The 25,007-nt window shown below is 35.9% G+C and overlaps 1 protein-coding gene across 1 annotated transcript in view; it reads left to right on the forward strand.

Annotated features, from left to right (window-relative positions):
• LOC145528650 (uncharacterized) overlaps window positions 1-25,007 on the forward strand; it is a 427,065-nt gene that overhangs the window by 13,824 nt on the left and 388,234 nt on the right. Inside the window, exons 2-3 of the mRNA XM_081547298.1 lie at window positions 16,522-16,708; window positions 17,464-17,533. Coding sequence (XP_081403424.1) covers window positions 16,522-16,708; window positions 17,464-17,533 — 257 coding nt within the window. The remainder of the gene's footprint in view (window positions 1-16,521; window positions 16,709-17,463; window positions 17,534-25,007) is intronic.

Genomic DNA, 25,007 nt, shown 5'->3' on the forward strand with positions numbered 1-25,007 from the left:
TACAAAATTATATTTATCTCCAAAACATAGGAAAGCCCAAAAGCTATCTAAGACACATGTTAAGTTATCCATTAAACATTCAAGATATATATATCTATATAAATATATTTGCATCCAATAAAAAATCCTGTCTTTGTTGGCTGAGTAAATAAAGCGTGTGCACTCACAGACATGCATCGAATCGTTAAGGTATTGACTGTCAACAGAACTTACATTTTCTCAATAGTGTGCCTTGAATAATTTATACAACTTAAGAAGATCAGAGGAATCACCTAAATAAATAAATTATACGGTTCTCTTCTATAGTGGTTAAGGGGATTGCAAGAAGATTAATACCGTGGCTGTGGTAGCTCATGTCAGTCAGTAAGCAGAAAATTCTCATCTGAATATCACCTCCATTACCTCTCATTTAGTAAGACCCCAGAAGTGAACACTGAAAAAAACCATAGTAATATATGCTGGTAGGCTAAGATTCAATTGGGAAGCATTAAACAGAATAGCAAAGTCATGAATATGTTCTATAAGTCATAAATTAAGCAGTCAAAATTTGATTGTTGCAGTGCTTTAAACATAATACTATAATAAATTACATTTTTCACTGAGAGTAGTCATTTCATAGTATAATCTACACTAAAATATATATATATTTTATATTTGCATAAACAATTAATTTAGGAAGTAGTGATAAAGCATTAATTATAACATTGTTTTTGATCCAAAAAGTTTACACTTATTAAACTAATTTAATCTATCATACCCATGATAGCAAGCAAACAATGAAGTTGCATGAACCTTCCTTTCCTACAGACAGCAATTATAAAAACTGAGCACAATATGAAAAATAATTAAATACAAAGTAGAGTAAATAAGACAGTAACTGGAGCTTCTGACAAAACTGCCCAATCTACATAGAGTTTAATATTTAATATATACCTCACATTTAATTTTTTTTATTTCTATTGGAGTATAGTTGATTAACAATGTTATGTTATTTTCAGGTATATAGCAGTGATTCAGATATACTTATATATATTCAGATATACATATATATGGCTTCCCTAGTGGCTGCGATGGTAAAGAGTCTGCCTGCAATGTGGGAGACCTGGATTCGATCCCTGGTTTGGGAAGATCCCCTGGAGAAGGGAATGGCAACCCACTCCAGTATTCTTGCCTAGAAAATTCCATGGATGGAGGAGCCTGACAAGCTACAGTCGGTGAGGTAGCAAAGAGTCAGAAACGACTGAGCGACTAACCACACCACAACAATTATATGAAATGAAAGAAGTTACTGGAAAAGTGACAAAATAAAATGTAGAAACCATTAGAAGAAGAGGCCAGATAGCATGCCCTCTTTCTGCCATATAAGGACACAGAGAGAAGGCTGCCTTCTACAAACCAGAAAGAGGCCGTCACCAAGAACTGACCCCAGGGGCCAGATCTTGGACTTCCCTCCCACCTCTACAACTTTGATAAATATTTCTTGTTTAAGCTACACAGTCTGTGTTAATTTGCTATAGCTGCCTAGACTACGATGCTTAACATCTCCATTATGATTGTCTAAACTTGCGGCTTCAGGAACTTGAAGTGTGCAGAGTAAAATAACTGATTATTTTTTAGCACTGCAGCTCCTTTTTGTTTAACATTAAACTCATCCAGGCATTACTGAGGTATGTGGTTACAGGTATGAGTCTTTCAGCTGTGGCCCTTCTGCTGCAAGGCTCCAGAAGTGAGAGTTCCCTTCTGGCTCAAATTCTTCCATAGCTGCCAAGGTTTCCTCCAACTTAGAAGCCCTTTTTGGTAGGGTAACTACAAAACTGTTCAGGTCTTGCTAGCGTTTTCTTCTTAACCTAAAATAAACTCATAGAAAATATGCCCTGGACTTGAAAACAGAAATGCAGGCTGCCATATTTGTATCTCTCTTTAAATCTATCTACCTACCTACTTACCTACCTATGTATCTATCTGCCTATCTTTCTCTCTATGTACTGCTGAGGTAGACGGGGAAAAGCCTGTGTGTTCAGTCACTCAGTTGAGCTGACTCTGCGACATCACAGACTGTAGCCCACGAGGCCCCTCATGCATGGATTTCTCCAGGCAAGAATACCAGGGTTGGTTGTCATGCCCTTCCCCAGGGGATCTTCCCAATCCAGGGATCGAACCCAGATCTCCTGCATTGAAGGTAGATTCTTTACCATCTGAGCCACCACGGAACAACCTAGTTATTCACTATTTTAGCCCATCATCCTCTCAGGGCCCTGAATGATCTTTTCCCATCTATGCAGGCATCTTTAACCTCACTCAGATTTCTGGAGGCCATTTCATTTAACTTAGCTAAGGAACAGGTGTTGGGTAGAGCATACTGGATATACACCGTCCCTCTTCCTATGGCATGAGGGTGAAATGATTTCATATCATGGCTACTAAACTTCCACCAGGTAGAAAAATTCTAATGCTTCTGTGTCTTGTCTTTTGGGTTGAGAATAAACTCAAGGAATAATAACTCTTCCTCTTGTACCAATTCAATATTATTCTTCAGTTTATACATACATGGATATACTTGTGCATCTTTGTCCAATTATAGTAAAGAAAACAAAATATGCATCAAGTTGCAGAGTCTAAAATGTTTAAATACATGAGTATCACGTTATAATGTTTTTGCTTTGTGTTTTTCATATTTTCATTTTCAGAATTTCATAAATTATCATTATCACATAATCTGGTCTTCTCAAGTGGCACGGTGGTAAACAATCCACTTCTCAATTCAGCAGATGCAAGAGTTTGATCCCTGGGCCAGGAAGATCCCCTGGAAGAGGAAATGGCAACCCACCCCTGTATTCTTGCCTGGAAAATTCCATGGACAGAGGAGCCTGGCGGGCTACAGTCCAGGGGGTCACAAAAGAGTCAGAGACGACCGAGCACATACATGCATTACATAATACCTTTCAGAATCAGAAAAACAAAAGTAAAATGCAAGCAAATTTTATTATTCATTGTTAAATAAATTATGCAGTATATTGCCTCCCAAGTATGATTTTACTATCTCAGAATTATATAATAAAATTTATATTATAATTATATATAATTAATTATAACATATATTTATTATTTTATTTTCCAAATGGAGACAAATAATGCATGGTGGTTTTATATCATTTAATTAAAAAGAATATGTCCACTAGTTTTATCAGAAAGAATTTCACAGTCTAAGTGGCTTTCATGGTAATTTATAGATGAAATTTTTACTTTAAAAGAAATAAATTTCACAGTTTAATGACATATTAATACTTAGCAAATGTCTTGTATACACATCATGTTAAACTATAACAATAATGAAATTTGACTTACTGAGGCACCTAAATTCAGAAAGAAAATGAAGTACCTATTAATATATGGAAGAAAAAAGGTAATGTTTAAGGTAATTTGAGACCAGAGATATAACCACCAACAAATTCTTAACTTTATTTTGCTGAAAGTCTTGTCATACTACGTATTTCTCCTACACATTCAACATCCTAAGATACATATGACATAGGATTTTTGTTGATGTGTTTTGTTTAGGGAAATGGAGAAATTTAATATCGCCATGGCTCTGGAAAGTGAAAATAGTTGTAATAGAGTTCAAGTTGAAACTGGTTATTTAAAGAAAACAGGAAATTAGAGCTAGATGTGACAAATTACAATATTCTTCAGAGATTTTGGTGTGCAGGAGATACATATATTTTACAACAAAAGTGGAATTTAAGTTGAAGTCAGGATATTCAAGAAACACTGAGGCTATCTGTGCTGCAGACTCAAAAATTCAGTGGCCAACCTTAAAATAAGTAACAAAGAATAGAGGTAATGAAATGATAATAATAAAACTAGAATATAGATGCATGCATGCAGAGTGAACAATTTCAATATATGTGAAAAACAAAAGCATGTGGTCTCAAATGAGTCAGACACAACTTAAAGACTAAAATAAAAATACATATGGAGACAAGCACTCACACGAGTGTGAGTTCATGCACACACACACCCCCTTTTCCCTTTTTTAGTAATAGTACAACATGCCAAAAACACTAGCTTAATAATGGTCTGTTTCTTCCCTAAAATTTTAATTTGGCTGTTGCTCAAACTGCTCTTCTCAAGGACAACTGGTCTATGCACATTTAATTTGATAGAGTACCATTTAGATTCAAGACCAAAACATCTCTTTCTGAGAGACTATTAAGTATATTTTTAATACTTCTAATCAATACTAGCCAAGAGAGATCCAGACACCATCCATCATTTAGTAAATGCAAAAGAACAGCTTGGAGTGACCTCTAAATATTTATTGTCCAGGTTACACAGCCAACAATGGTACTGAAATGAGAAATACTACGTCTTTTGGTTCAGAATTGCTTATATTTCAAGTTTACTTCAATACCAAGTTGAGGGAAGTTATTACAAAAGTCTCTTCTATTTGGGGCCATTTGCTTCATTGTCATTTTCCATAAATGCTAAAGTCATATTGACCTTATTCAGTGTATAAGAAGAGACTCTCCAAGAGGCATCTTTGAATAGCTTTCTCTTCTTGCAGTTTGAGTCTTCAGTGTTGCTTATTAGGTTTTAGAAAACTCTTCTCATATGCAAATATCCTTGCCTTTAATTTGTGGATAATTCTTTAAATCTGTTTTATTCTCCTCTATCTGATAGTATGTGTTAGTGTGTAGTCAAAAAACTGAGTGATAAACTTTCATCAGAAAATAAAGTAAGCTTTGACACAAAGTTCCACATGTGAACTGAAAAATATCTCTGGTGACTTCAAACAAATAAGTAAGCCTTATGACCACAATATGCCTTGAATGATTTGTTTTCTGAAGTAGCTGTGAAAATTTTATCTGTGTAGCTAAGCTTTTCTGGCTGTACTGTAAATTACCTTTTCTATTTTATTATTTATATTGGAAATACTTTTGATTTAGTTCATAATCTTCCTGCAAAAGAAACACTGTACATTGGTGCTTCTTCATACATTATACATAACAATAAGCAAAACTTACAGCTGTGTAAGCAAAATAATAGTTAGCTCTACTGCAGTATACAAAATTCAGCCAATTCAGCAAAAGCCTTGAAATTCTAATAGAAACATCTTCACAGGCTGCATATATGTTAAAATAAGATCTTCAAATATGTGTGCATATACTTTTTTTTTTCAGAGAAAATTGAATAGTGTAATAAATCGAAAGTGGCAAATAGAAACTCAAAGTGCTTGTGTTTTGCAGTCATGGTGTTTAGCATGTCAGATCCAAGTCGAAGCTTCCACAGAGCTTTTATTTTTTTCTTTAGAGGAAAGGACTACTAATTTCAGAGTTCCATACAGGACTGAAGCTATTTCAGTTGAGTGTATAGCTGTCATATAAGGGAATTATTGAATAACAGACAAGTCTAAGGAGGTCTGTTTCCCTCAGCTTGTCTAAACTTTAGACAGGTTTCTTCCTGACTATAGGCCTCCGAGCTTCATTTCTTTGATTATACATTTTAGAAAACCTTCAGTTGTAAATGATTTGTCCACTATTTTTAGATGTAAATCTTATATTCTCTTGCAAGCTTTATAAATCCAGGCACATCTTTCTCAAGGATCTGCGAACTCTCTTTGAATTGTAATCATCAAGAAAGTATCTCTGTTTTCCAGTTTCTAAGGGAGAGTAGGGGGCTTCCCTTATGGCTCAGGTGGTAAAGAATCCACCTGCAATGTGGGAGACCTGGGTTCGATCCCTGATTTGGGAAGATCCCTTGGAGAAGCAAAAGGCCACTCACTTCAGTATCCTGGCCTAGAGAATTCCAGGGACTGTATAGTCCATTCAGTTCAGTTCAGTCACTCAGTCATGCCTGACTCTTTGCAACCCCATGAACCGTGGCACACAAAGCCTCCCTGTCCATCACCAACTCCCTGAGTCCACCCAAACCCATGTCCATCGAATCAGTGTTGCCATCCAGCCATCTCATCCTCTGCCATCCCCTTCTCCTCCTGCCCTCAATCTTTCCCAGCATCAGGGTCTTTTAATATGAGTCAGCTCTTTGCATCAGGTGGCCAAAGTATTGGAGTTTCAGCTACAACATCAGTCCTTCCAATGAACACCCAGGGCTGATCTCCTTTAAGATGGACTGGTTGGATCTCCTCGCAGTCCAAGGGACTCTCAAGAGTCTTCTCCAACACCACAGTTCAAAAGCATCAATTCTTTGGCGCTCAGCTTTCTTTATAGTCCAACTCTCACATTCATACATGACCACTGGAAAAACCATACCCTTGACTAGACAGACCTTTGTTGGCAAAGTAACATCTCTGTTCTTTAACACGCTGTCTAGGTTGGTCATAACTTTCCTTCCAAGGAGTAACCGTCTTTTAATTTCATGGTTGCAGTCACCATCTGCAGTGATTTTGGAGCCCAGAAAAATAAAGTCTGACACTCTTTCCACTGTTTCCCCATCTATTTCCCATGAAGTGATGGGACCAGATGCCATGATCTTAGTTTTCTGAATGTTGAGCTTTAAGCCAACTTTTTCACTCTCCTCTTTCACTTTCATCAAGAGGCTCTTTAGTTCTTCTTCGCTTTCTGCCATAAGGTGGTGTCATCTGCATATCTGAGGTTATTGATATTTCTCCCGGCAATCTTGATTCCAGCTTGTGTTTCTTCCAGCCCAGCGTTTCTCATGATGTACTCTGCATATAAGTTAAATAAGCAGGGTGACAATATAGAGTCTTGACGTGCTCCTTTTCCTATTTGGAACCAGTCTGACGTTCCATGTCCAGTTCTAACTGTTGCTTCCTGACCTGCGTACAGGTTTCTCAAGAGGCAGGTCAGGTTGTCTGGTGTTCACATCTCTTTCAGAATTTTCCACAGTTTATTGTGATCCACACAGTCCATGAGGTCAAAAATAAACATGACTGAGCAACACTTACACACACACAAGGGACAGTAGGAGTCAAATTTAGATAAGTACCAGTTACCAAATACAGATATCCTATGCACAGTGATCCACCTCCCTCTACCCTAACATCATCTTGTACCTCTCCACTGGTGTACTGTTGCTGAGTTGTGTCTGACTCTTTGTAATGCCACGGACTGCAGTGCACAAGGCTTCCCTGTGCTTCACTCTCTCCTTGAGTTTGCTTAAACTCATGTCCATTGAGTCAGTGATGCCATCCAACCATCTCATCCTCTTTCGCCCTCTTCTCCTTTTGCCTTCAATCTTTCACAACATCGGGGTCTTTTCCAATTAGACTGTTCCAGTACAAAAATCCTCCTGCCTTTTCTGTTAGTAGGGTTAAGTTCAATCCCCCTGCCCTATTGCAACAGTCTTGACCCATACTGCAACAGTCAAATAAATTCTGCATTGTCTATTTTCCAATCAGCATTTTTTTTTCTTTAACAAGTCTTTGTCTAAAATCACTATGTGTAATAATCCATGAGGCATCTATTTCAATAAAACCATAATTTCATGAATGGTCTAGTAGGACTATATCTGAGTATGGTAACCTGGAGCTTTCCTAAATGCCTAAGTACTTACTAATGATTAGGAAATTTTTTTTTTCATTTAAATATTTATTTTCAACAGGTATAGCCATTTATTCCTTGGTTTTACTCTCTGATCAGAACAACAAAAAACATCTACAGAAGAGTCAGCACTAGCATTCTAAAATATCATTCCACATGTTAACAACTGTCTTGGGCTTCCTTCTTGGGAAATTTATGAAAAGGGATAGATTTCTGTAAATTATCAGCACACAAGTCCCATTCAGACATCCTTGATCCTCTTTGCACTTAAAGGGAGAATGAGTCTCCAAAACATGTAATTTAGTTTTAACTGGTTTAGATGTTATACTTATTTCGGATCATATATCCCAATGAGAATTTTATGTAAGCTCTAAAAATTATTTGCTGAAAAATGCACTTCTACATAGACAACTGAAATTTTGTTTAAAATTCAGACCATTGATGGAGGCCCTGGGCTGGGAGATACATATTACCTAACATAATTCTGCTTCCAGTAGTGTCTCCTCTTCATTCTGAATTAATAGAAGTAGCTGCTTTCTGCCACAACACCAGCTCCTCTTCTCTCTGTTGTTACTGCTTCGTAAGTTTCAACTTCCTATGTAACCAAAGATGTTATTTCTATGCTAATCTGGTATTACTACTTAAAACTGCTCCTATAAATTAAGAGATAGCTTACCTATAATATTGCATTTCCCAAGTCAATGACTTTTTCAACCAAAAGTGAGTTAATATTATACTTGAAATTACTAGAATGGTTGCCACCATTCACCAGATTTTCATCTCTGCTTTAACAGAGTTCATTCTTAAATGGTCATTAAGTATTTTTCAAAATATTTTCTATGATTATCTTCTCCATTAAAATGTTTTTGCTCATATTCACTGCCTCTTAAAGAATCTGCCTTGAGTTGCTTTATTCACATAGCTAGAATATTATCATTCCATCAAAAATTGCTGTTTTGTCTTTATCTTCTGCACTTAGTAAATTACTATCAACATAACCAAAAGACCCTCACCAGATTCCCACAAACTGTATGGTCTGACAGTTTCTTTTATCATCAAACCTAACAGAGAGTTTGCTGAATTCTTGCGTATTATATTTCAACCTAGTTAATCTTCGCTAAGTGGTTACCTTTTATCCACAGATTCATTTCTATTGATTTGAGACAGATTGCCAGAGAACTGACTGACAAAACTGATTCTCAGCATTGTGACCCTGGACTCATTTAGAGATGTGTTCAGTGAATCTACTGGCTCACAGCTGACACCTGTCTTATTCCCCTTGTTCTTGTTTTGTTAGTACGTATTTCTGCAGTTTAAAAAATGTATCTAGGCATGTTTCCTGAAAAGCAGTTTTAAAACTCCACAGCCCAATTGATATAAGTGGGAAAATTTCTCTCCTTACTTGTATCATATCAAAAAGCCAACTTTTATTATTTCAAAATAGAGATATTGACATCAAGTTTTGTTTTCTATTATATTCCAGAAATTTAAGTGTGAACAGGTATTAGCATGATATTTAATTATCTGTAGCCTTAAATCATCATAAATCATGCTGCATCTTCTACTGCACACTTGACATAGGCACAGGGAAGATTCACATATCCAGAACAACTTTTGTTTTCTATACTATGGAGAACAAACTTTAAGGTGATCCACATCTCCTGCTCTTAACACTACTGTACAGATATTCCCCTTGAGTGTGTGAAGACATATAACTTGCTTGAATCAATGAGAAATGTGATGAGATGAATATGATTGTATTTGGTGGCTCAGATGCTAAAGAATCTGCCTGCAGTGTGAGAGGCCTGGGCTTGACCCTTGGGTTGGGAAGATCCCCTGGAGAACGGAATGGCTACCCACTCCAGTATTCTTGCCTGGAGAATTCCATGGACTGAGGAGCCTGACAGGCTACAGCCCATGGGGTCACAAAGAGCTGGGCACAACATGACTGAGCAACTTTCACTTCACTACACACGATTATAGAAGACTGCTAAGATTGTGGTAACCATCTGGATAGCATCTTTCTCCCTCTCCTCTCTTGTTCACTTGTTTCCATCTCCCTCTTCCTCTTTCACTTACTAGTTTTGCTACAAGGAAATAAATTATGCCAACCTCATGAGAGAGCTCAGAAGTGGACTTTTCAGCACTATATCCTCGAAATGAGAATTAAGCCTAGCGAATGCCTTGATTGCAGCCAGTGAGTCTTGAAGGAGATGACCCAGTTAAGTCTCTTCTGGGGTCCTGAACTACAGAAACTGTGAAATAATAAACGTGTGTTGTTTTAAGCAGCTACATTTACCACAACTTATTACAAAGAAATAGAAAACGAATATACCTATAAATTCCACTTTTTTGTTGTTGTTGTTTTTCAATTTCACTTATTAACATCATCTTTCCTTCATTCATGTGAGCTTAAAACATGTCACCCTAATTCTTTCTCTTTTACCATTATAACCAATACTGAGTCATTCTATAGATAGTATTTCTTATACTTCAATAAGATTACTTCCTTGACTATCCAATCAAGTAATATAACACTTCCTGAACCCATAAATTTTCCTCATGCAGATTTCTATTCTAGAAAAACAATAATGTGATTTCAAACATCACAGACTACCTTTGCTTCCACAACTCCAAAACAATGGAATTCTGTGATAAGCCATATGGTAAAGAATATGGAAAAGAATGTATACAGGTATAACTGAATCACTTTGCTGTAGGGCAGAAATTAATACAACATCATAAATCAACTATATTTTAATAAAAACTTCTTTTTTCCCATTACTATTTGAAGACATCTTTCGAAGGTGCATAATCTTGCCAGAGTTCTGAATTATTACAGTTATCATGCTATTGGCACCTCCCATTACAGGAAAATGTCACAGAAAGACAACAAGGTCTCCAATTTTTTTAATGTATATGCTGTAAACAAGCAGTAGTCATAACAGCTTTTAAAATAATTCAATCATTTTCTCCTCACACTCCATTTCAGTTCAGATGTTGTAGCACTACATTAGTAAGCAAGTAGTTCCTATTAGATTTAAGTATTTCTGCACATAAACTCATACAATGTAAATTTATTGACTCTTCTAATGTTTTCTTTCAATTGAGGTTAATTTCTTTTAAATGAAAATTAGGAAAAAAAATAGTTTTGTAACAGTGCCTATGCAGTGCTGTGATGAAAGAACCTAATTTACTTCTGAGGAATCATTTTTAATCAGTAGAAAAATATACATATGTGATTCATTTTATTAAAGTTCTTATTCTGACCAGAAAAAGAGATTAAGGTCAAATCTGACATCTCACTGAAGGTTGAAATGAACCATCTAAGGTTAATGCTGCTATAACTGAGTGGCATTAAAATTTGGTATGCACCAGAAGGGAGAAGGCAATGGCAACCCACTGCAGTACTCATGCCTGGAAAATCCCACGGACGGAGGAGCCTGGTGGGCTGCAGTCCATGGGTTCGTGAAGCGTTGGACACGACTGAGCGACTTCACTTTCACCTTTCACTTTCATGCATTAGAGAAGGAAATGGCAACCCACTCCAGTGTTCTTGCCTGGAGAATCCCAGGGACAGCGGAGCCTGGTGGGCTGCTGTCTATGGGGTCGCACCGAGTTGGACACGACTGAAGCGACTTAGCAGCAGCATGCACCAGAAGCACAGGATACAAGATGACCAGACTTACTGAGTCAATATCTAAGTAGATAACACTGCTACAAACAAGAAAATTGATAATGAAATCAACATGTTCTGTAACAAAAATTACTGATCCAAATCAATGTATCAACCCAGCATTTGTTTGTACTGCATTTGGCACTATTGCAATTCGAGTATTTATGATCTACCAGAACTACTGTGTTACTATGATGGACTAATTTTTTAAGGTTTACATTATCTATATCATATATATATGTATATATATATATATACATACATACATACATATATGTATATATATATACATACATACATACATGTATATATATATATATACATACATACATATACAATGATGTGTATATATATATATATATATACACATTTGTTGATACACTCTTTGAATTAATCCTAATGTTAACAATCCACTGGTTAGCTAAAATAAGTTTTGTGGTAACTAGTACCCACCAAATATGACAAACAGTATTTCAACAAGTTTATGTCAATCATTCAATGTTAGAAAATCAATCAAAGATTTTTGGTAACTTTAATATTTTACTTTTAAAGTACTGCTCCATAACCATCTCTTATGTGCACTTTGGGAGGCACTAGGGAACAGTACTCTTGCCTGGAAAATCCCAGGGACGGCGGAGCCTGGTGGGCTGCTGTCTATGGGGTCGCACAGAGTCCGACACGACTGAAACGACTTAGCAGCAGGGAACATTACTTGTCCTAGATCTCAAGTATGTACCCTTTGTCGGAGGTTCTAATGGATGGAAACAAAGTAACAAAAGTCAATATACTTCAATTCCTGGCAATTGAATCAGAATTGAAAATGTGATGACAATAGATTAAGTTAGTTTCTAGTCCTCAATAAAACTATAAATTCTATTACAACAAGTAAAAGAATTTTAGAAACTACTGTAAAATACGGTAGAGTATATCAGTGATATTCTTATATGTGTACCTTATATTCATTCTTTAAACATTTTATTTACTGAGCAGCTACTTGTGTGAAGCATTATTTTACTTGTTATGTGGACATGAAATTTGGATATTGGGGTTTTGAGTGATAGATACAGATAGTGAATTCATGAATGCACATATTCATGAATGCATATATTTGTGATTTATGATAATCACAACTATTTAAAAGAAAATAAATAAGTAGGAAGTAATAAACAGGGCATGAAATGTGTATTTATTCTAAATTTGATGCTGAAACATGGACAACAGAAAAGTTATAAAAAAAAAAACCTTGATATTATGCAAATTTAAAGCCTTGAGTCAGGGCAAAGCTTGATATGTTCGAGAAACTGAACATGAACCATATATAAGGATCACAGAGAGCAAGCAGGTGGCAGTAAAAAGGCTGAACAAGGCCATCTAAACAATGAAAAAATGGTCATATTTTCTTCTAACTGCAATAAGAACCTTTTTGAGGGCTCAAGGAAAGTGATGATACTATTTGATTTGTATTATAAAGAAGGGTGGTGAAGGGTGGTCCTGAAGAAATTCTGCAGTGTCTTGCTAGGCGGCTACCTCACAGGAGGTCATTCTGGATTATTCAGGCAAAAGTGAGTTAACAAACAGGGTTCAAAGAGCTGTTCCACTGGTAAAGGAGACTCAGTAGAATGTAGGGGTCCAGGGCTCCCAGCATCACCTGAATCTTCCAGTCTCTGTTTTGACTTTCAGAACCCCATTGCTTCCCAATCAATGCCCTCAACTTAACAGAAGATATCCTGTTATGTTTAGGTGATTCAAACTAGATTGTAATTCAGTCACTTGTATAATGAGACTCTAGTCTCATTGGCTCTGAGTAACCCTAGCTCTGTGGCTACATCAGATAAAGGTTTCTTTTGGGACAGATATAGAATGTTTCAAGTTACATATTCTGAGCTTGAATTGGGAATTTTAAAGCTTTGAGTTCATTCTTTTTTTTATTCCATTTTGTACTTGTCAATACAATTATGAGCAACCAGCCAACTTCATTATACTAGTTAGTTTGACAAAACTGTTCTATGGTATCAAAAATATGGTCAAACTTCACTTTTATAAGTATCTGATTAAGAGTATTCAATGATGATAGAACACAAAATACAAAACAAAAAACACACACATACACAAAACTCTCTTTTAAAAACACAGTTGTCGGTTAACTGAATATCTGCACACACACACAAAAAAAAGATAAGAGAAAAAACTGGGACTGAAAGGCTGATCACTGCCTTAAATCATATGCATAAATTAACTCCAGTGAGACTGTAAAGGAGAAAATCAAAACAATAAAGATATTTAGAAGATGGCACAGGATTTTGAGAAGTGCAGATTTCTTAAACATGACATAAAAGGAACTACTCATAAGAGGAAAAAATGATAAATCAGGCTATATTAATTTCAAGATCCATTCATTTAAAGACACTGTTAAATAGTGGAAACAGAAATCACAGAAATAGGAAGAATCTATTTTCCTGTACATTAGTATCCAAAAAATATAGAGAACTACAAAGCAGTGAGAAAAATAAGGACAAAAGAAATATCTAAATGACAAACAAATCTATGAAATGGTGCCCAACATAATTAGACATAGGGGTGCTGCAAATTTAAACCACAGTGAGAGAATTTTACAAGACCAGAAGGGCTAAAATTGAGAGAAGTATTAAAAAGCTAAAACAAAAGAAAATTGACAATATGAAGTATTATAAAAAATACAATTTTCATACATTGCTCTTGAGAGTGTAAATTAGTACAATCTCCATAAAAACACTTTCACATACTCTACTAAAGATAAACATACATTTATTTTATGAGCCAGAAAATTCATCCTAAGAATGTGTCCATCAGAAAAGCAGTCACTCTTTCTCTACATAAACATGCACATGGATGTACTAGAAATGTTTTTCAGAATAGCCCCAAAAGATGGGCCTCATGTCCATTTGTAGAATGAATAAACAAATTGGATTTTTTTTAATAATGAAATGCTGCAAAGCAATGAAAATAAATCAATTATACCTATGTATATTGCCAACATCTGCTGGATCATCGAAAAAGGAAGAGAGTTCCAGAAAAACATCAATTTCTGCTTTATTTACTATGCCAAAGCCTTTAACTGTGTGGATCATAATTAACTGTGGAAAATTCTTAAAGAGATGGGAATACCAGACTATCTGACTTGCCTCTTGAGAAACCTGTATGCAGGTCAGGAAGCAACCGTTAGATCTGGACATGGAACAACAGACTGGTTCCAAATAGGAAAAGGAGTACATCAAGGCTCTATACTGTCACCCTGCTTATTTAACTTATATGCAGAGTACATCATGAGAAACGCTGGGCTGGAGGAAGCACAATCTGGAATCAGGATTGCCAGGAGAAATATCAATAACCTCAGATATGCAGATGACACCACCCTTATGGCAGAAAGTGAAGAACTAAAGAGCCTCTTGATGAAAATGAAAAGAGGAGAGTGAAAAAGTTGGCTTAAAGCTCAATGTTCAGAAAACTAAGATCATGGCATCTTGTCCCATCACTTCACGGGAAATAGATGGGAAAACAATGGAAACAGTGTCAGACCTTATTTTTCTGGGATCCAAAATCACTGCAGATGGTGACTGAAGCCATGAAATTAAAAGATGTTTACTCCTTGAAAGGAAAGTTATGACCAACCTAGACAGTATATTAAAAAGCAGAGACATTACTTTGTCAACAAAGGTCTGTCTAGTCAAGGCTAATATTTTTCCAGTGGTCATATATGGATGTGAGAGTTGGACTATAAAGAAAGTCGAGCGCCAAAGAATTGATGCTTTTGAACTGTGGTGTTGGAGAAGACTCTTGAGTGTCCCTTGGACTGCAAGGAAATCCAACCAGTCCATCCTAAAGAGATCGGTCCTGGGTGTTCATTGGAAGGACTGATGTTGAAGCTGAAACTCCAATACTTTGGCCACCTGATGCGAAGAGCTGACTCATTTGAAGAGACCTTGATGCTGGGAAAGATTGAAGCAGGAGAAGAAGGGGATGGCAGGATGAGATGGTTGTCTGGCATCACCAACTCAATGGACATGGGTTTAGGTAGACTCTGGGAGTTGGTGATGGACAGGGGGGCCTGGCATGCTGCGGTTCATGGGGTTGCAAAGAGTCGGACACGACTGAGTGACTGAACTGAACTGAACTGACTGAACTGATAACAACATAACACCTTTCACAAACATAATGTTAACCCAAGAAGCCAGGTGTAAAAAGTACATGCTGCATGATTCCTTTTGTATTTAATTCAAAACAGGCTTTAGCAATCAGGACAGTGATTATTTTAGAGGAAGAATAGCATAGTAGAGATGAAAGAGAGCACAAAAGGAGGAGTTTGACTCACTGAAATACCCTTGGCCTAAGTAATATTTACATAAGTGTGCTTACTTTTTTGACAATTCAATGTATATATGCTTTTTATCTTTTTGTGGATGTACCTTGAACTTCAAAGTAAAAAGTTAAATTAAAATACTCACACTAACTATGGAAAAGAAGTCGGCTATGAAGTTTTAAAAGATAGTTCAGTGAAAACAGTCAAGATTATATTTGCATGTATTTTTCCAAAAGCAAAAGGGAAGATTTTGAAGAATACCTCAAATTGTATTTTTCATAAAAAAGGAAGAGACAGATAGTACTCAGTGATGATATTTTGCCTACCTTTGTTGCTGCTTCACATCAGAGACTTTCAGTGCCTTCTTCAACACTGGAAATCGAATCATGAATGCCTAGAGAACCAATTCCAGAAATCTTGGAACCAATTTAGAAAGCCCATCCTTATTCTGTTCTCCATAACCACTCTCAGTATCAAAGTACCTGGCATTCAGGGTTCCAGAGAGAGAACTAGAAGGGTCTGTGCCTGTGTGTACATATGTGTGATACATATTTATGTAATCAATTATGTATTTTTAAATGTTTACATTTTATATATTAAAGCAGTATGTACATATTGTGTTAGTCGCTCAGTCGTGTCCGACTTTTTGCGATCCCATGGACTGCAGCCGCTAGGCTCCTCTGTCTACGGAACTCTCCAGGCAAGAATACTGGAGCGGGTTGCCATGACTCCTCCAGGGGATCGTCCCAGCTCCGGGATCGAACCCAAGTCTCCAGCATTGCAGGAAGAGTCTTTACCTTCTGAGTCACTAGGGAAGCCCATATAAAACATTAAATGTTACAAACCATATAAAAATATATGTTATAAACTTACAAATATCACAATTAAGAATCGCACCTTTTCAGACACGGTGCCCAAGCTGGCGGACCGCGGGCGTGCAGAGGCTGGGGCTCCACCCGCGAGAAGACGCAGACGTTCTGTGACGTGAGGTCACGCCTTCTGGCTATGACCCTGGCCGGGCAGCAAGGCGCGGCTGTGAGCCCTCCTCAGACACCAGTGGGACGTGCAGTCTGGCCCTGCAGCACCTGCCGCAGCCATTCGTGGAGCATGAGCCGTGGGCCCTGGCCGAGGCCGAGGCCTGCCAGACTCAAAGAGTGCGAAGCCCCCGGAGCCCAGGTAGGCCAACCCCACGGAGAGCCAGCCTGTGTGTTGTCTGATGGGGGGAAGTAATGGTGGGAGGGGACCAGCCTGGGCCCCGCACGCGCCTCGCGTCCGTTTCAAGCTGTTTTGTAACCACTTTCTACGCTTTTTTCTCTTTTTCTTTTTGTCCTTCTACAATTCGAAACGAATGTAATGCAAGAATTAAAAAAAAAAAAAGCTGAAGGGTGAAAAAAATATATATACATGCACATAAATGTGTGTTTATATATGAATGTCTGCTTGTACTTTGGTTTTTGATGAAATGTGTTGCTGTATAGTCGCTAACATGTGTCAGACTTTGTGACCCCATAGACTATAGCCGACTATAGCCAGCTCCTCTGTCCATGGAATTTCTGAGACAAGAATCCTGGAGTGGGTTGCCATTTCCTTCTCCAGGGGATTTTCCCAACTCAAGGATCGAACCCACGTCTCCTGCTTGGCAGGTGGGTTCTTTACCGCTGAGCCACCTGGGAAGCCTTGATAAAATAGATATTGAGGCTTTCTGTCATGGCACCATGTACCAAGTGAAAAAGTTAGTCAGGGACTCTGCCCTTTAAATGCTGCAGCAAGCAATTGATTGCATAAGTGATTAGGTCAAGTGCATCAGTTTGTATGGGGGGGGAATGTGTGGGCAGCTGTAGTATGCTCTAAAAGCTCAGTGGACTGTTAGGGGACAGACCAAAGATGCCAGGAGAATGAGATACAAATACATTGATCTCTGCTTTTCCTAGACTCTTACAACCTGCTTTTACCTGAGGGCATCCTTCCTCTAGTGGTTCTATCATCTTGGAAACTGCTTCCGTAAGTAATTGTGTAATTCACTATCTTAGTTCATGCAGGTCTCTGCTGAGAGAGAAACCACCAGTGTAGTTTCCCTCCCCACTCTATCACTTAATGACTCTGTACTCGCCTTACCCTAATTTATTTTTCTTCCTTACACAGGATACCACTTACTCCTTTGTATGCTTTTGTGTGAAATCCAGGAGAGCATGAACTCTATCTGTATTATTCACTGATGTATTTATTCTTAGTCTGTACAATGAAATTTGATGCAGGGTTGACCCTTAAATGTTTGTTGTACAGATGAATGAATATATATAATTTAAATTTTGGAAGATAAGTATAAATTAAACTGAAGTGAAGAAAAGGGGATAATGAATTTGAGGTAAACAAAAAACTTGAGCCTATAGCCAGACGTTTTAGAAAATGTGCTTTCAAATAACACCAATATTGAGTGGCTGGAGTAGTGAATATAAAGCTAAGGATGGGGAAAGAGGCAACCTGCAAGGTTGAAATAAGCATTGGCTGTTAGTTTGGGCTGGGTTACCCAGCTGGCACAATGGTAAAAAATCCACCTATCAGTGCAGGAGAAGCAGGAGACACGAGTCAGATTCTGGGGTCTGGAAGCTCCTCAGGAGAAGGAAATGGAATGTCATAACACATTCATCTAAAACACATTAATTTAAACCCAGATGTTTAGTGTAAACTTGTTATTGAAAATTATATGACTAAGGACCAGCATCCCTGCATAGTTGTATCTTGATTTGGCTTTTTCCAAATTTAGATCCAGAGAAGAGAAAATGTGTGAAAGTACTTGATTTGAGGGTTGTAGATGACATCAATATGGGAGTGGAGAAGTTGGTAAGGAGAGGAGCTGCAGTAGTAATGGATGCACTATCCATCCTGTTACCATTATCCCTCTCTGAAATTTGACTTCAAGGGGGAAATTCTGAAAAGTGGTGTAAAACACATGCCTCAAAATTATACAGTCTTAAGGGAGTTATTGTATGTACACAGAAATTCCCATCAGACATTAGTTGAGAGATAACTCTGGAGGTACTCATTTCGTCATTACCAACAGTCTGCAGTGCACATGGGCAAAGAACTTAAGGCTGTGGAGAATACCATACCAAAGAGATGCTGACATTGGCACAACACAAGCAAATGACAGGCCTGAGCTGTTGGACAGGGCATTGAAGGGCTACAGACAGTTTCACACTGTTTCAGTATTTTTTAATTCATAAGTAAAACCATTCTACTAGTCTGTCATAAATATTTCGTATGTAGTTGGTTGAATATTTTCAAAAGTAAATTTAGATTCAGTAATTATTAAGGCTGGTTTTACGCTTTTCTTATGCCTTTAGTCATGCAAGAGTGACTGTGTGTTATATAACCATTCTCCAGAATGCATATTACCCTTTAAAATTTAGTTTAAACATTAGTGAAATAATATCAAATCTTATGTTAATTATTCTAAAGATACATAATTTGCAGCAACAGCCTGTATATAAACTCTCTTATACTTGAATTGTTTTGACTACTTTCAAATTACTAAAATGAAATGGAATTTAGAATAAATTTACTTGTTCCATAGTTGCTTTAGTCCAAGTATGCTCCATTAGTCTAATTTTCTACCCTTGTCAAATCTTCTTTGAATTTGACTAATCACAAATCAAGTTATTTAATGTATTTTCAATTAATTATCTAAAAGGAATCTCGTACAATGCCTGTATATTTTATATTTGCCTTATACTGCTATGTTCCTTTATCAGTTCTATTTTTAAAATACATTTTTATTATATTTATTAAATTTAGTTTCCTAAAAGCATCTAGCCACATGGTTTGTTTTGTTTAGTTTGTTATATCTTATTTGATTAACCTCATGTTATAATGAAATATAAAAATTGTTGGAAAATATGGAAACAAATCTTTAAACAGTGATTTTTATTAAAAAAAAGTTTTTCATCTACAACCAGTGTAGAATTAAACATTTTATGTTTTATACCCTTCAAGATATATATTGCTGTTTAAAAAGTATGCATTTGTACATAGCTTTGAAAAAGATGTATCTCCTAAAATATGAAATATTTTTATATTTATTAATTTTTCAATATGCAATAAGATTTTGTAAGACATTTATAGAGATGATGATCAGAATTTTTGTATTTACTTAGGTGCCAAGCATTAATGATGATTGTTTTTAAACTATTTGTATTTTGAATCTTTAGAATTATATGATTCAGAGAGTGAAAGTGAAAGGTGCTCACTTGTCTGACTGTGACCCCAAGGACTATATAGTCCATGGAATTCTTTAGGCCAGAATACTGGAATGGATAGCCTTCTCCTTCTCTAAGGGATATTCCCAACCCAGGGATCAAACCCAGAAAAGGATTATTATTTTAAGTTTATACAATTTTATGTGTATTAACAAAACTTTGCTAAGGGATATTACTTTGAAAAAACTTAATTGATATACCAAAATTTGTGCATATTTAATGCATGAAATTTGACGAATTTTGGACATTCATGTGGCCATTATTACAGTCAAGGTAATAAGCATACCCAACACCTCCAAGTGTTTCCTCTTGTCCTCTGTGTGTGTGTGTGTGTATTAAGAATACTTACTTACTAATACTTACTTAATACTATGTATTAAGAATGCTGCTACTGCTAAGTCACTTCAGTCGTGTCCTACTCTGTGCGACCCCATAGACGGCAGCCTGCCAGGCTCCGCCGTCCCTGGGATTCTCCAGGCAAGAATACTGGAGTGGTGCCATTTCCTTCGCCAGTGCATGAAAGGGAAAAGTCAAAGTGAAGTCACTCAGTCGTGTCTGACTCTTAGCGACCCCATGGACTGTAGCCTACCAGGCTCCTCCGTCCATGGGGTTTTCCAGGCAAGAGTACTGGAGTTGGGTGCCACTGCTTATCCATATTAAGAATACTTACTTATTATACTTAATAATACTTTCATAGTAAATACTATTTTCATAGTATTCCATAGTAATAGATCACTGTTACCTGTAGGCACTATATTGTGCAGCATATCTCCAGAATCATTCATTTACACAGTTAAAACTTTATACCCATTTAGCAGTAACTCCCCGTTTCCTCCTACCCCATCTCCTGGCAACCAGCATTCTACTCTATGCTTCTATGAGTTTGGTTACTTTAGATTCTTCATATAAATGAAATCATGCACCGTTTGTCCTTGCTTCTGTTACTGGCTTGTTTCACTTAGCATAATGCCCTCTATGTTTAACCATGTTGTCTCAAATGGCAGGGTTTCCTTCTCTTTTAAGGATAAACAATACTGCATTATACATGTATACCGCATTTACGTTATCCATTCATACATAGATGGACTTTTAGGTTGTTTCCTAAATTTGATTATTGTGAATAATCCTCCTAGTGAACATGGAGTGTAAATATCTCTTTAAGATCCTAATTTGAATTGTTTTGGATATGTACTCAGAAATGTTATTTCTGAATCGTGTGATGATTCTATTTTTTTTTTTTTTTTGGAGGGATCTCTATGCTCCATAGCAACTGCACACATTACACTCCCACCAACAGCGTACAGAAGTTGTAATTTCACCATCTCCTTGTCAGCATTTCTTATCGTTTGTCTTTTTGATAAAAGCCATTCTAATAGATGTGAGGTCATATCTCATTGTGGTTTATATTTGCATTTCCGTGATTATTACTGATGTTGAATACTTTTTCATATACCATTTGTATGTCTTCTTTAGTGAACTAGCTGTTCAGGTCCTTTGCCCATTTTTCAGTTAGTTTATTTGCTTTTTGTTTGTTTTTGCTATTGAATTGTCTAAGTTCTATATGTTTTTTATATAAATCTTTTATAAGATAATATAATTTACAAATACTAGCTTCCATTCCGTAAGTTGCTTTTTCATTCTGTTGATTGTTTCATTTATGATGCAGAATCTTTTTGGTTGATGCAGTTCCACTTACTAATTTTTGCTTTTGTTGCCTATTCTGTCATATTCAAGGAATCATTGCCAAGATTAATGTCAAAAAGCTTTTCTCCTGTGTCTCCTTCAAGGAGTTTTAGAGTTTCAGGTCTTACATGCAAGTTTTTAATGCAAATTGAACTGATTTTTGTGTATAATAAATAATGTGTAAAATAATGTTCATTTTTTTTCTTTTGCATGTGGGCACCCAATTTTCCCATCACTATTTGTTGAGAAGACTATTCATTTCCCGTTGTGTATTCCTGGCATCCTTGTTGAAGATCAGTTGACTGTATATATGGTTTTATTCCTGGGATCTCTATTCTATTCTATTGGCCTCTATGTCTGTCTTAATGTCAGTACCATACTTCAGCTATGTATTACTTTCTCAAGATTCCTTTGGCTGAGTTCTTCTGTGGTTCTGTATGAATTTTAGAATTGTTTTTTCTACCTGTGTAAAAAATGTCCTTGGGATTTTGATGGATTTAGCATTGAACCTATAAGTTCACTATGACAAGTGCAATAATAAACTGAAGGATAAAAATTACATGATCATCTCAGTAGATACAGAAAAAGCATTTGACAAAATTCAGTGTCAATTCATGATAAAAACCCTCAATAAATTATGTATAGAAGAAATTTACCTCAACATAATTGAATCATAAATGACAGTTCCATAGCTAACAGAATATTCCACTATGAAAAATCTTTGAAAATTTGAAATATTTTCCTCTAAGATCTGGAGCAACTTGTAGAAGCATATTCTGCAGCTTCTAATCAGTATAGTACATGTATCTCCTAGGTAAAGTAAGAAAAAAAGGCATACAGATTGGAGAGGAAGAAGTAGAATTTTGTCTTGTTTGCATATAACATGATCTTATATATAGAAAACCCTGAATAGTACACACACGTGCACAAACTGGTAGAACTAACAAATGAAGCAGGAAAAAAGCCAACATAGAAAAAATCCTGTGTGTGTTTGTAATACTGTAACAATGAACTATCCGTAAAAAATGTAAACGATTTCAAAATATGATCACACTAATAACAAGAAGTCAATAAACTAATAAACTGTAAATTGAATTTTTAAAAATATACTTGAGTGTTCATTAATTAATATCATGTTGGCCAATTTTTGCTATGATTATATTATAGCAAAATGCAGTTGCCTTCAAAAAAGTCATAATCAAGGAACAAACTATACAACTGAATGAATCACATGAATCATCTTGTATAATTAGGCTTGTTTTTTGTGGTTAAGTGCCAGTTTTTTAGTTCAGTCTCTGTTCTTAACCTGTAGTTCCACTGCAGACTTCTTAAACATGTTTCTGATGATTTAGAAATTCCTTGTGATTTTTATTTCATTGGATTTGATTCATGACTATTAGCTGTAGATGCTCAGGTTGGAAATGAAATATAATAAAATACAGAGAACTTTCATAATAGAGATTACAATTCTGTATATTAATAATTAAAGTATAGAATATAATTAAAGTATCAAATTATATTCAAACTATTGAGCTATATAAGACATAAGAAAGTGTTTTTACAGTAATCATCAGAATATGATATATCTTTGTTATTAACTATAGTGTGGTTTTTGCCATCTTGGACATAAATTGAATGGATATAAATAGTAGCACTGTTCATAAATAGGTTAATAGAAAAAGACTTGTGCTAAACACAGAGCATTAAAAAAAGCATACGTAGAAGACATGGAATCTTCAATTTAGGTTATAGAAATGTTAACAATTTCCATATATCTGGATAGTTCATATAGAATATGAATTCAAACTGCCTGAGATATTTCTTCAAATATTTCCTTAGCTCTATACTAGCTGCTTTTAAAATTATAACATTAAACGTGTCTCTCAGGTTTGTCATGAGTATCCTTCTCTACTGCTTCTCACTCACTGGGGCTGTGGCAGGTAGATCTGACGGTACTTCCAATGACCCCACCTCTTAGAATGCATGGTCTAGTATCATGTAAATTTAGCTCATTGTATATGAGTGATTTGGTCCTAATGAATAGAGTATGGAAGTTAATGGATTTTCATTTCTGGTATGAGCTTAATTGTGACTTTCATGTTGGTTGCACATATTCTTTTTTTCTTGTTGGTAGTCTCTCTTCTCTCGTTTGATTATTCTGGTGAAGTCATGTTGTAAGATACTGTATGTAGACAAAAATGTGTCAAGAACCTAAGAGACAGTTATATTCGACATCTCATGAAGAACTGAGGTCTCAGTTAAACTTCCTGTGAGTAACTGAAGGCCACCAACAACCACATGAGTGAGTTTGGAAATGAATCCTTCGCAGTGGATACTTGAGGGGAAGGTACTTTTGTGAAAGACCCAGAGCCAAATGTATCACCTATACCTTTTCAGATTCCTAAATTACAAACATTGTGAAATAATAAATGTTCCATGCCACTAGTCTTTGGGATAATTTGTTATTATAGCAGTCAACATTCAATATAATATAGGCTGTGAGCTTATTTATTTATTCTCATGGATTCATCTCTCATTAATTTATTGATAAACTAAAATTCAAGTTACATGACACTGATGTCTATTGAAATTCACACCCATATTTCAAAATTCCATTTTTATGTCTACAGTTGCTATCTCTTAGGAGCCACAATAGCAGTCTGAATGAAATTGAACTCATCTGTTTTCATAAAATTTATTTTCTCTCTTAAATCTTAGTTCATGAAATTATACTTTAATCAAACCAGTTTCCCATGATAGTGTTTCAGATTTAGAAATTATTCTCAGTCCTCTACCACCCTCTCATGAATCTACCATATGATTTTAAATATATATATTAAATTTATTTTATTCTACTTTTAAATGCTAGAGTAGTTTTTATAACTCCTGTTTACACCTGAGTTTAAAATGCTGTCAATTTTCAAATGAATTGCTATACCAGCTCCTTGAGGAGTATCCATTTTGGGTATGGCAATGAAAATTACATTTTAAAGATAGACATCTATCTGCTCACAGTTTTTTCTTAACACTTTTAAAGGAAACTCTTAATTTCTTTCAGGTAAAAGTCAGACCTTTAATTTGGGTTTAAAAGATATAATAAAAATGTCCTTTTTAACTCTCATGTGTCATTTTTTGTTTGTTTGTTTTAATCATAAGCTCATTGAAGCAGTCACATTTTTCTATATTATTTTTCCCCTCAGGCATAGTTCTGTTTCTTTTCAATAAATTCATGAAAGAATGAACAGATGAATGATTAAATATAGCGTTGCAAATTATAGCCTTCTTAATATTAAGATTATGTTAAGAAACACTCTACTCTGTTAAATACATTGTCTTGAAAAGACAGAAATGTGTGAATTTTAGTCCCAGCTTTGCGACTAGTTCCTTGTTTTTAACATTCAGAAAAATACTCTATAGATAATCACACTGGTTCACTACATTGATATTTCACTATAATTTTACCTGGAGAGCTAGAATAATAAGCATTCCAGATGCAATAGTAAGATACATAAAGGCAAGAGGGTGGAGAAACACAG

Source organism: Giraffa tippelskirchi, chromosome 12 (assembly GCF_054371585.1).
Source record: "Giraffa tippelskirchi isolate mGirTip1 chromosome 12, T2T-mGirTip1v1.2.pri, whole genome shotgun sequence".
Taxonomy (NCBI): domain Eukaryota; kingdom Metazoa; phylum Chordata; class Mammalia; order Artiodactyla; family Giraffidae; genus Giraffa; species Giraffa tippelskirchi.